This window comes from Spea bombifrons, chromosome 3, assembly GCF_027358695.1.
Source record: "Spea bombifrons isolate aSpeBom1 chromosome 3, aSpeBom1.2.pri, whole genome shotgun sequence".
NCBI lineage: Eukaryota > Metazoa > Chordata > Amphibia > Anura > Pelobatidae > Spea > Spea bombifrons.
The window spans coordinates 40,289,635-40,303,254 of record NC_071089.1 but is presented as its reverse complement, the minus strand read 5'-3'; the positions used below and the strand labels follow the sequence as shown (position 1 = coordinate 40,303,254).

Sequence of the window (13,620 nt, the reverse complement as noted above, 5' to 3'; positions counted from 1 at the left end):
TAACTTTTAGCTTTGTTTTTGTCAGTTTTGTAGGAGGCCTGTCCTCTTTTTTGGAGATGCATACAAATTGATTAAATCAGTCAAAAGTGGACCTTTTTGAAAGACATGGGTCCGGTTACATCTGGCACAAAGCTAGCATGGCATTCCATAATAAAAATATAATTCCAACAGTCAAACACAGTGGTAGTAGTATGATGGCCTGGGACCACTTTGCTGTTCCAAAACCTGTTTACCATGAATCCTGCTCTCTACAAAAATGTCTATCCATCAGTTCATGACCTAAAGGACAATTTGGTTATGCAGCAGAACAATGATCAGAAGCAGACAAGGAAGTCCTCCTGAACTATTCAAAAGAAACAAAATCAAAGTTTTAGATTGGCTTAGTCAAGTCCTTACTTGAATCCGATTGGGATGCTGTGGCATGACCTTAAAAAGTAGTTCATATTCAAAAACCCTCCTATGTGGCTAAATTAAAGCAGCTACAGTTGTTGCAGGGGGGCAATAACTTCAAAGCATGTACCTTCAATACATGTAATCATTTAAAAACTGCATTTTTTTATTATAAATAATTCATATATAAAAATACATAAATACATTTTCGCAGAATAGAAACAACGTTCCATATCTGATTGGTATGAGATTTGATTCATAATTTCAGTCCATAATTTACGCCAATATCTAGCCATACAAAATTTAATAGCAAGAAAAATATTAACTGTTAAACTCTTAGTTAAGTTGCCTGAGGTTGGTAAGTCTAGATGAAAAATCCATGTTTGTGAGAGAACAACAACTTTGGTTTTAAATAAACATGAAAGAACCTTAACAGTTTCTAATTTAATATTTATCAGTTTACAGCATGACCACCATATAAAACTCATTAACTAATAAAGGAAATCTTTATTGCATCAAGAATAATAGGATTAGTACGTTTTTGTTGTCTCATAATGCCAAAAAAAATTAAATAATTCCTGTTCATTTGTCTGTTTGCATTCACAATGAAGTCATCCTAAATTTTCATCTTTTTTGATGTCCCATTGTAACGCATGCATGAACATTGCGGCTTCATGTAGCATTCTTGTAGCATGTATGTAGCATCTGGGAAGCCTAAGCCCAAGTATCTACAGGTTACCCGTAAAAAGTGCATTTTGAGTTTATTCAACGTTGTCTTTGTTTTACATTACAATTGGATGGTTTGAAACCTTTAAATGTAACAAATAAGCAAAATTAAAAGAAATCAGGAAGGGGCACATACTTTTTCACAGCACTGTATTCTTTCAGAAGCCATACCTCCATTGAGAATATAAGGGCAAGGGACTTAACTATTAACGAAAACACAGGAGCCAAGTGCAGAAAAATGGTAATGGTAATTTTGCTATAAACAACAAAGGAATGGAGTACTTTAGTTATGAAGAAAGGTTAACAAATTTAAATCTGTTTAGTTTAGAAAAACGGCGCCTCAGAGGGGATATCATAGCATTATATAAATATTCGGGGCCAATACAAACCATTGTGTGGAAATCTGTTCATAAACAGGACTATGCATAGGACAAGTGGTCACGCGTTTAGACTGGAAGAAAGGAGATTTAGTATAAGGCAGAGGAAAGGGTTTTTTTCTTTACAGTAAGGACAATAAGGATGTGGAATTCTCTGCCTGCAGAGGTAGTTTTATCGGAGTCTGTACAGACGTTTAAACAGCAACTGGATGGATACTTGGAAAAACATAATATTCAGGGATTTAATCTTTAATTATGGGGAAACAGCTTATTGATCCAAGGAGAAATCGGACTGCCATTTTGGGGTCAAGAAGGAATTTTTTCCCTGGTTAGTGCAAAATTGGAAAGGGCCAAACTGTTTTTTTTGTTGCCTTCTTTTGGATCAACAGCAACAAATGAACAGTTATAGGAAAGGCTGAACTTGATGGACGTGTGTCTTTTTTCAGCCTATATAACTATGTAACGGGTAAAATATTTGGCTGTAGCAGAAGGCAGTTTGTTCATCAAAGGGATGGAGAGTGGTAAAAGAAAGAGTGTTTACAGGCAACAGTGGCGCATGGTGGAGGTTCTTTGCAAGTTTAGGGCTGCATTTCTGCAAATGGAGTTGGGGATTTGGTCACAATTAATGGTCTCTTCAGTCCACAGAAGCACAGGTCGATAATTATCCATCATGCAATATCATCAGGGAGGCATCTGATTTGCCTCAAACGTATTCTGCAGCATGGCAACGTCCCCAAATGTGCTGAAGATACAGAGCTATCTTCAACATAAAGACAAATAAGGAGTTCTAGAAGTGAAGCTACGGCTTGATCTTAACACCATCGTCTCCTAAGTGTCCGCTGTCATACACTGTATGGCGGACATTGACCCCTGGGGAGGGGCCACACGGGCGTTACAGCAATACAAGATTTCTAAGCTTTTTTTTTTTTATTTCAAATATTTATTTATTTTGTTTTTTCCAAAGTTAAAAAGGGATACATAAAGGAAGAAGGAGAAGGGGATGTTGCACGATCACAGAATACATTTGACATACCATACATAGGTGTTCAATAATTAGATCGCCCAATACTAACCAAGAGAGGGAAAAAAAAAAAAAAGATTTCTAAGCTTATTTAATGCCATGACGTGCCAGACATGTCAATGGTCGTTAAGGGTTTAAAGGGACCTCAACTAAGCCTGGTTCTGCTTGCTTGAATGTATTTAACCCCTTAAGGGCTTATTTTTTCTTTTTGTACCGAGGCTGTTTTAACACTTTTGTGGTGCTTGTGTTCTGCTGTAATTTTCTCCCACAAATTATATATTGTTTTTTTCAGGACAAGATGGGCTTTCTTCAGATACCATTATTCTGATCATTTACTATAAAAATAAAAAAATAAAACATGGTGAACATTTGAAAAAAAAATCTTTTAGGACTTATTTGAAAAATCTTTTACTCACCTACAAAAGCAAGTAAAAAAACTAGCTAAATAGATTCTACTATTTGTCGCAATGTAATACATTTGAAGATTAGTTATGGAGAAAGGGAGGAAGTAGGGAGAAATGGGAAAGAGAGCGGGGGAGAGAGGAGGGGGAAAAAAGGAAACGGGTGACTCCTGACAGCCACCTCACCTCTACGGCTACAGGCAGATCAAGGGGTCAGTTGCCCTAGTTCCCGTGAAGGCGGATAGCCAAGGGTCCCAGATGCTCTCGAATTTGTGCATTTCGTCCCGAAGTTTGGCAGTCATTTTTTCCATGATGATGAGGTGCCAGATATTGGTAAGATTTCCCTGTGGGATACAGATACGGTGGATGAAACATTGGAAGGAGGCGATAGGTGCAAGTCAGGTACGTCCATGGCCAGTAGTGCCATCTCAGGGGAGGGAGTGATTGTGGTGTCTAAGGCTTTTGATAACATGCTGAAGTAGGTGGACCAAAATCGGGAGGACAAAGCCGCACGACCAACAGGTATGGAGGTAGGATCCTCTTACCCCGTACCCCCGGAAACAACCAGATTCGCGACTTCGGGACACTTGCGATAGCCTCACAGGCGACATGTACGAGTGGGCGACCACTTTATATGCCCGATCTCTGGTTACTGTGTTGACAGTAAGTTTGTGTATATTTGCTGTAGCTTCATCCCAGGCGTCATCTGGGAACACCGTCTGTAGTTCTCTATGCCACAAAGCTGGGTACAACGGAGGGTGGGGTGGGGGTAGGTGACTGTTATGAAATGAGCGTAATGTGTTGAGATTGATCCTTTAGTTTTGCTATGTGTCAGGAATGGTCATATGGCGAGTGCTGAAGTCATAGTTGGCAGAGTGGGGGTATGTAGAGGCAGTGAGGGGTCCACCCAGAGGACTATCTATTGGTGCGAGATGAGTGTTGGCTGGGAAGGACCAGGCTTCCAGTTGGGAGATTCTAGCCGCAACATAACACATATACAGGTTTGGTACTGCTAGTCCACCTGCGTGCTTTGATTTGTACATCGTGGTTTTGTTTATCCGTGCTCTTTTGGGTCCTCAAATGAAGCGAAAAATAACCGATTGAAAAGAAGCAATGTCCTCTCTGTTGACCGGTGTCGGCAGTGCTCTAAATAGATTGAGTAGGCGGGGGAGGGCATTCATTTTCACCGCATATATATATATATATACGACCCAGCCACGAAATAGAGAAACGGGACCATTGCCCAAGTACCTTACAGAGGGTGGAGAGCAGAGGAGGGAAATTTGTCCGATATAGAGAGGTAAAATCTCAGGTGATTTGGACGCCTAAGTACTTGAGATGTGAGGGTTGCCAGAGAAACTTATAGGTAGTGGCTATCGATTGTTTCATTGAATCTTCCAAGTTGATGTCTAGGGCTTCACATTTAGCATCATTAATCTTGTAGCCAGAGAAATGAGAAAAGTCACGAAGTGTGTCTTAGAGGTTCGGGAGTGAGATAAGGGGGTTTGTTAGAGTGAGCAGAATATAGTCTGCAAAAAGGCTTAATTTGCATTGCGTAGTGTATACTCTGATGCCCGTAATGTCTGGGTGAGTTCTGATGGCCGCTGCTAAGGGTTCAACAGCCTTCAGCAGCGCCCCCACGATCACAGGCTGACAAACACCTAGGCCCTGGGGTATGGCAACAGCGGATGTGTGGAGATGTGGGTGGGTCTGCGTGTCTGTGCTCGCCGGAGAGTGATGTGGAGGGCTTGCCGAGATGTACGTCGGGGTCCGGGAGCTTGGGTGGACGCTTGGGTGAGCCGGGTGTCCGCAGAGTGGGTATCGTCATGGTATCAGAGATGATGGATGTAGTATAGGTCTTTGGTAGTAGTGTTTTCATCAGAGAAGGACGGATGGGTGTTCTAGTGTCTTCAGTCAACAGCCTGATTATCTTCTGGGGCCCGGATGTTTCTCCAATGTGGAGCCGGGGGGATATCGAGCCACTCACCCGCACGGTGGGGTCCGGGGTCTTGCCTGTTCCTTTTTGCCGAAAAAGGTAGGCAGACAGGGTAGTCCCAGGTCCTGGAGCAGGTCGGCAGCTTCCGAGGGATTGGATCGAGCTGGTCACGTCTCCTCGGAGGACCTGAATGGCGAGGGGAACCTCCAGCGGTAAGGGACTTAGTGCGTGCGGGGGTGGTCTATGAGAGGTTTAAGAGCCTTGCAGCGTTGCAGCGTTCTGGGCGAAATATCAGCATAAACTTGGATCTCCACATTGTCAAGTTTTAAGGACATAGATCTGGCCGCTCTCATCAGCTCCTTCTTGACTGCAAAGTCCTTGAGCTTCACAAAAATGTCTTGTGGCTTGGGTCTCAGTGCACAGTGGGCCCTCTCTACAGAGATCTCCTCTGCTGGGGTGCGGGGTAGTAGCTGAGTAAAGACTTGACCCAGTTCCTCCTGAACATCCTAGAGGGTTTCTGGAACTCCCCGCAGACGGAAATTAGCTCTCCTCGACCTGTTCTCGAGGTCCTCTTCTGCGCTTTGTAGGGCAAATACCTCTTGATGCAGGGCGGCCATGCCCCTCTCCATCTGACGTTGGTCACGTTGTATGGTGGATTGAGTGCATTCTAGGACATCGGTCCGGGAGCCTATCTCGGCTACGTCCCATGTCAGTTCGTGGAGTTCATTATGAATATGGTCCATCAGGTCCTGTTTTACGGACTGGACCAGATCCTTCAGCTCATACACATCTCGCCTCTTACAGCCGTTGCGGCGGCAGTTGGTCCTGTGGGCTCCATGAGGGAGAGCGCGGGAAGCTTCGTGTTGGGAGTCTTCTTCTGAAAAATGGCTGGTATTGTCTTCCTTTTTGTGGCTTTGCGGGTACCATCTGGCATGCCTAAGGCTTCGGCCGTCGTGCAGCGTGAATTAGCGTAGGGCAAAAAGCTTTTATCGGTGCATATATTAGGGCATTGTGGAGGAGCAGAGTTACTGCGCGTCCATCTTGGAGCCTGTCCAGCCACGCCCCCCAAAACCATATATTTTTGAAAACTAGACACCCCAAGGTATTTCAAATGCTGGTATTTTAACCCTTTTCATTAGATTCTACCACCACCCTTTGCCAAAGTTTGTGGTAGTAATTTTTTTTTTGAATTTTTTTCACGCAAATTGTACTTCAGGTATGAATTCATAGCTCCTGGTATGCTTCACTATCAAACAACTGCCCAATGTGTAATCAGCAAAATCTCCTGAATGCAGTGATACCCCACATGCATGGGTTTGTCAGGTTGTTTGGGATTTAAAATGCCACATTTAGGAAGTGCGCTTTTTCTCTCCATTTTGGTCAGTCTGTGCCTATGCCCTATCTTTGAGCCCGGCCACTCAAATTTACCCCATCAAACCATTCATTTTTTATTAAATTAGACACCCCTTGGGTATTTAAAATGCTTTTAACTCTTTCTATGTCAAGATTTTTGAGACGATAAAGCGCTAATTTTAGCACTTTATTTTTTTATTTTAGTTATTTTATTCTTTTTTGGACTTTGGAAACCTTTCATGTTTAGGAGGCGATCGTTGATCTGGCTATACTCCTCCTCCGATTCACCGCTTCCTGACTGTGGAGCTGCCAGCGTGAAGCTTGCTTCCTACTGTGTCTGTTCCTTTGCTGCATATCCTGATCCTCTGTCTGATCCTCTGTTTTGTGACCACGCTCTTGTGCAGCAGGCCCCTGAACTTTATGACTTCTCTTTGACTGCGATTATTTCCTCATCCTTTCCTGTATCTCTCCTTCGGATATATTTAGCCCTCGTGCACTCGCTCACCTTCATACTTACTAAAGGAGAGTGCACCTCAATCAATCAAAAACAAAAAAAATTAGCATTATGGTTTAACAGCGGCAGCACAGCCTACCTGAAAGGAATCCAGCTTCTGTTTCACTTTCAACATTCGCATAGACAACCTTGCTGCATTTGCAAAGTAATCTGCTGATGATAAGTATGATTCTTGATATTCAGGAATTTCAGAACTACCAGATGGCATGAAATGAGCGGATGTTTGTACAGCTTCTGCTTCCATTTGTGCAACTGAAAAACAGGGGTTGTCGTTAAGTATCACCTAAGTATACTGAGTGGGTTTTGTATCAGCCTACGCTGAAGTAAACGCATCAAAGAAGAGAAGACAGAACAGAAATAAAAGTGAGTAGTAAAACCTTGTGAAAACTAACCTCATCATTTTAAAGCAATGGCTATATCTCAATCAAGAAGCTGTCATTGTTCCTAAACAACCACGACAGACTTATTTTCAATTAACTTTTTAAGCTTCAATTAAGTTCTTAAAGTAAAACACTTTGTTCTCTTCTTTATAATCTGCACGTTACAATGTAATTCTCTCAATAATGGTGACTGCCTAGAAAACAAATGATGAACTTCATTTACATTATATTCACACAATACTATGTAACATATGGAAATCATATGAGTCAAATACTCAGCCATGACGCATGGAAAATGCAATCCATTAAGAAACTTGAGGGTACCAAACACGATAACAGAAGCTTTTCCATACCTTTGCAATCATAAATATATAAAATAATTGGATGGCTCTCCCCAAAGGCACAAAATGCCACCATGTTTTCATGAGGATGAAAAGCCACATCTCGAAGTGGTGCAGAGTATGATAATTCATTATACTTGGCTACTTGATCTCCTGCAAAAGAAAAGGTACTATTGTAAGTAAAGTCTACTTCTTAAAGATTAAAAGCATACAAAGAAGTTGAAGCCAGGAGACCAAGCATTTTGCAGCGCTTCTTCAATTGTGACTAGCTCCCCACCCCCCCGTGGGGACTGAAGACAAAAGAGTTAACTCCTTCAATGCCGTGATCATGTTATCGTTTAAGGGGTTAAATTTATACACTGGTATAATAAACCCCACCCCCCTTTGAGAACTCTGGAAACAAAAATATAGTTACATACATACATACATACAAACAAAGCTGTGTGAGGAAAGGTCTTATCTCTATGCAGGGCAGTGTTTCCAGACTCCAGAGGCTACAAGTCATGGAAAACCGAGTGCCACTATATACTATATATGAAGCTGGCCGTGGAAATCCACTTTGCCAGTGTCATGGCGTGCTGGAAAACAGAGTAGTCACCTTTTCATGAGCAGATAATGCAATAAGTGTCTGTTCCAATAGTGTTATAATATACGGGATAAGTGGCAAATAACAGAGCAAGTAAGTGAATAAATCAAAATACAACAGCAGTTTGCCTTGTGCTGGCTTGTATTTTGTTCTTCCTTTACATATGAATAAACATCATCAGTTTTCTTCAAACAGCTTAAAATTCACCAAGGCACATCCTCACCTGTTTCAGAATTCCACACATATGCTATGCCATCTTCACTTCCTGAAAATAGAAATGTTCCACATGGTGTAAAGGCACTGTGAATCTTCTCCCTGTAGTTAGTGGCTCCAATGTATTTTGTTGCAGCCAGTCTAATAATGATAACAAAAATATAATTTGATAATGTTATTTCTTGCAAACACTGGTCACAGTTGTAAGTTTACTGTTGTGCATCCCTGATGAATGAAGTCATGAAGGGCCCTTTCTAAACAATTTTGAATCGTCACGGGGAGATAGGAATGCGTAAGGGTTACATTACGTGGCGTTACATGACTTGGCAACCAAGGTTGCTCACACAGTGTGCATGCAGGGGTCAGAAAGTTGCAGGAGAGGTAAGGGTGTGTGGGCAGGAGAGGTAAGGGGGCACGTATGTTTGTATGTATGTGAGCATGTATGTCTACGCATAAATGTGTGTTAACATGAAATGTGTATGTGAAAGCATTTGTATGTACGAGTATGAATGCGTCTTTGCATTGATGTACATGTGTAAGTGTGTGTGAGCGTGTAAGTGGTGTGAGAAGGAGTGTGTGTTGGCATAGATGTGGATGTGTTGTATATGTGTGCAAGCAAGAGCGTATGTGTGTTCCACTTTGTGCCCCAACCAGCTTATTGGTACTATCCTATCTCCAAAACACTCTGCCTGTGCAATCTTTGCCCCTTGCAACATACATTCTAGCACATATATGCAAAAACAAACATAAATTTGCACATGCTTACATATACACTTATACATACTCACTAACACACATGTACTCATTCTAATGCCCCCACTATATATATATATATATATATATATTGTGACCGTGTGAACCCCAGGGAGATGATTAGCATGGCATCTGGGTACAGCTGCTATGCAGAGTATACGTATGGGTCCCTGGGGTGGAGCAATTGGAGAGCAGGGTGGGCCAATGCTCCATTTCCCCATTTTGTGGAAACTCCATGCCGGGTTTTCCATGAGGCAAGAAGTCCACAGGATCTGGTCCGGGATTTCTATGAGGCTGACATCAGGCACAGGTGCTGGGCATTAAAAACCCCTGGAGCCTGATACTCAGGGAGACTGTTGGGGGAAGAGGAAGTTCCCTGTGCTCCCAGGGCAAGGAGAGGCCCTGAAGAAGACCATCCCTGAGCCAAGTGAGGCAATACCTGCCTGGACATTTTGTGTGCTGTCTGGGGGAGGTTTTCCAGAGCCTGGCGTAGCTGGGTCTGGCTGGGAGGTTGAGGTAGTGGATGATTAGGCTGGTCAGTCTAGACCAGCATAGTTAAGTTAGAGAGGGCTCCAATTGGGAGCTAGGTTTTATTTTTATGATTTGGTTTTTGGGGTTTCAGCAATTACAAATAAAGTGCTGTTTTGGTTCAAAGCTACTGTTCCTGACTCTGATTGCCCTAGAGGACTGTGCTTAGGACCCCTAAAAGTGACCTGTATGGCCCTCATGCTATAGGGTTTGTCACATATGGTGGAGAATGTGGGCAGAAAGCAGGAACCAAGTGAACAACTGAGTGGATGCTGGTGACGAGTGCTACACTGGATCCAGGAACCCCAAGTGTCCTGCGGCCTGAAGCTACCAAGCTGCAGTGGATGTGCCAGAAGAGATTACAGCTTAACCCAGAGGATTGAGTGGAAACACTTCAAAGACTGTTGCATGGTATGTGCCCTTGTATATTGCTGGCTGAAATACATATGCTTATGGAGGATGGCCTTGATGTGTTTGACGACTTATTGATGATCCGGACGTGGATAAAAGTATGGTGTATCTGTGAAACCTGCAAACGAAAAGCATTTTGTCGCTATGGCCTGCTGGTAATTACTTGATTACATACTGCAGAGGGAGCGATTAAAGACTCTGGGATTTGTGTATTGCACTGACTGTTGGTCTAATGCAAGATGGGAAAAGGACAGCAAAGCAGAAATAAAATGTCCTTTCCATGTTTCACTCGCCAGCCAACCTGCAGTGGATATGTGGAACCACTGAAACTGGCACAAGAGGCATATATAAAGTGTGCAGGGTCCTGTATTGAGGCACAAGAGTTAAAGGAGCAAATTGAATCCTTAAAGTGGCTGCACCAGGGTGAAGTCTCTGATTTGAACTTGCAGCTGAAAGCAGTTACACATAAACTAAATGCTGCAGGAAATAAAGTGGGAATGCTACCTATGTCTTGCAATTGTGATGCACATGGGGACAAAAGAGACTTTACAGTAGCTAGAGAAAGTCTTTCACCGGTTTTTCTTCAGCTTCAGGAGGAGAAACACAAATTACAGAAAGAGTTTGTCTTCAACAAACAAAGGTTTGATGATGCTATCAAACAGAGGGACTGTGAACTTAAGAGACTGACAGCGTTAAATGTTTCCTATGACAAACAGAGTCGTGGTGAAGGTAACAATGTGGCATGGACTACCAAGCTCAGGAAAGTGGAAGCTATGCCCAGAGATGAGCTGAATCAGTATGTGCTTGAGCAGTCAGAGTATGTTGGGAAACAGATCTGCAAGACCAAAAAGCTGACTGATGAGTGTTTGCTAAAAGAACATGAATTAATAAAGGTTAAAAACCAAGCAGCACAATTACAGGTGGAATTGCACCAAACTATTGGCCAGCTTGAGGGAGAAAACTTCACTTTGCAAAATGAAGTGGCTGCTTCTAGAGAAAAGCATTGTGTTGATCTGGCAGCAAAACTTCAAGAGATGCAACAGTTGCAGGAACAAAAGCTGGTGGTTGAAAAACGTCTCGCGGAGGTGTCCCAGAAAGGTAAAGAGGATGCAGAGCGTGTATTCGGGCTCCTTTCTGAGAATAGCAGTGTGAATTTAACACTTGCAGTTGAACGTCTAGAAAAAGTAAAGCTGCAGGAGACCGTAAAAGAACTACAAGATGAAATCCAGGCCTTGTTTAAAGCCAGTAAAGAGAACACTGAACTTCATAAGGCCAACATAGCACTAAAAGACAAGTATTTCCAGAAAAAGGCGGAACTGAAATCGTGCAAGGATCAGCTACAGGACGCAGAAGCTCAGCTAAAGCAAATGGAGGCAGCTATGCTTCTAAAAGAGGAGGACTTAGGATTGGCTATTCACAACAGAGATCAAGCTTTAAGGGAGAGTGAGATGGTCCAACGTAACCTGGAAGCAATACTGACTAACACAGAGCGGGACAAGCAAACTTTATTGAGGCAGGTTGCTGATATCCAGGCTGAGAGAGACAAAATGGCAGAGAGTCTGGAGAACGCCAAGACGTCGAATGGAAAGCTGCAACAAGTTGGACTTGAACTGCAGAAAGAGAATATATCCCTCAGGCATCGACTGGAGGTATCAACCTTAGAGCTGAGTGAGGTGAAAATAACCCTTGAGGAACGAAGGGTTACTGCAGTAGAAAAACATGGACTACTACAACTCCAGTTAGATGAACTGGGTATACAGCTAGCTGAAGAAAGGGAGGCCAAGCTAGCTCTACAGAAACAGATTAAGGTCCAAGAGGAAATGGACACAGTATCTGAAACGTCACAAATTGCACAAGCAGCAAGTGAGCAGATACAGTACAAAACAAGCTGCCTGGAGGAAAAGAAGAATGGCATGGAAAATAACCATTATAACCTAAGTGATGGAGGGACTATGCATGGTGCTGGAAGTACTGACCAACTAGCAGAGCAACATGGCAGTAAGCTACTCCAGGGAGCAGGTGGTCCCAGGTCCAGCAGAAGCCATACTTCAAAGGAGGAACCTTCTACAGGTGACAGTAAGGTCCATCCATTACACGCATCTGGGGTAAGAGGACATAAAAATGGGCTTGGTATTAAAAGGAGTGATGGTGAACAAGCTACGGGGAAACAGCTTGAAGATGGTGTGCGCTTGGCTGTATCGTGTAGATCACACAGGGTAGACCTTCTTCATGGGCAAGCTACGATGGTCTTCATTTGTACAGAGAAGAGACGTGGCTGTGCAAAGTGTTACCCATTCACTGATCACTCCAGAAACCCAGAAGGGCAGACGGATACAAGGAGGAAGTATCCACTACCGGGCCACATTTATGGTGTGTGGAAAGGAAAGCCCCCTGATGCCAACCTAAGAGGGACGTCATCAGCAGAGCTGCTTAGTCCCATGGTCGCTCAGCCCCATGGTTCTGAGCTGGTGGGGAGGATATGTGACCGTGTGAACCCCAGGGAGATGATTAGCATGGCATCTGGGTACAGCTGCTATGCAGAGTATACGTATGGGTCCCTGGGGTGGAGCAATTGGAGAGCAGGGTGGGCCAATGCTCCATTTCCCCATTTTGTGGAAACTCCATGCCGGGTTTTCCATGAGGCAAGAAGTCCACAGGATCTGGTCCGGGATTTCTATGAGGCTGACATCAGGCACAGGTGCTGGGCATTAAAAACCCCTGGAGCCTGATACTCAGGGAGACTGTTGGGGGAAGAGGAAGTTCCCTGTGCTCCCAGGGCAAGGAGAGGCCCTGAAGAAGACCATCCCTGAGCCAAGTGAGGCAATACCTGCCTGGACATTTTGTGTGCTGTCTGGGGGAGGTTTTCCAGAGCCTGGCGTAGCTGGGTCTGGCTGGGAGGTTGAGGTAGTGGATGATTAGGCTGGTCAGTCTAGACCAGCATAGTTAAGTTAGAGAGGGCTCCAATTGGGAGCTGGGTTTTATTTTTATGATTTGGTTTTTGGGGTTTCAGCAATTACAAATAAAGTGCTGTTTTGGTTCAAAGCTACTGTTCCTGACTCTGATTGCCCTAGAGGACTGTGCTTAGGACCCCTAAAAGTGACCTGTATGGCCCTCATGCTATAGGGTTTGTCACAATATATATATATATATATATAGTGGGGGCATTAGAATGAGTACATGTGTGTACTATCTAACCCCCCTCTGCCCCTTCTCACTGCACCCCCTCCCTCACCCTACTAACCTTGTTGCCGGAGCAAGCAGCAACTGCGACCGCGCCTGTGGCAGGGCAGGATTGACTTAGGGGCTGATGGAGCTGCAGCTCCAGGCCCCCACCTTAAAATAGGCCCAGTCAGGACTGGACTGACTGGTCCTATATGGCCGCATTAACGCAGAGCCCCTTAAGCCCGCCGCAACTACTCCCTCCTGTGTTGTATGTACAATAAAGACAGACAGATCAGGCAGAAGCTTCTTTATTCCATGCTCTCTCTTCCTCTCTCTCTGCCCCTCAACTGGTTACATAACATGACTTAAGGTAGACCATATATTAGCATTTAAGGTAGAACTTTAGAGTTTGGAAATTAACAACATTAACAGTGTCACAAATCAATATAACATTACATCACATCTCCCCCCTCAAGCATTTACGCATTTAATGTGTAACAAAGTCCTCCCATATTTTAGGTTTCAATC

At 43.6% G+C, this 13,620-nt stretch overlaps 1 protein-coding gene across 2 annotated transcripts in view; it reads right to left on the bottom strand.

The window, feature by feature from the left end:
• Positions 1-13,620, bottom strand: part of AHI1 (Abelson helper integration site 1) — a 263,073-nt gene that overhangs the window by 109,909 nt on the left and 139,544 nt on the right. For both annotated transcript variants that reach the window (XM_053460103.1, XM_053460102.1), the window contains 3 exons: positions 8,249-8,379; positions 7,452-7,592; positions 6,798-6,970 (listed from right to left, as the gene is read on the bottom strand). In XM_053460103.1, the coding sequence (XP_053316078.1) occupies positions 6,798-6,970; positions 7,452-7,592; positions 8,249-8,379 (445 nt within the window). The remainder of the gene's footprint in view (positions 1-6,797; positions 6,971-7,451; positions 7,593-8,248; positions 8,380-13,620) is intronic.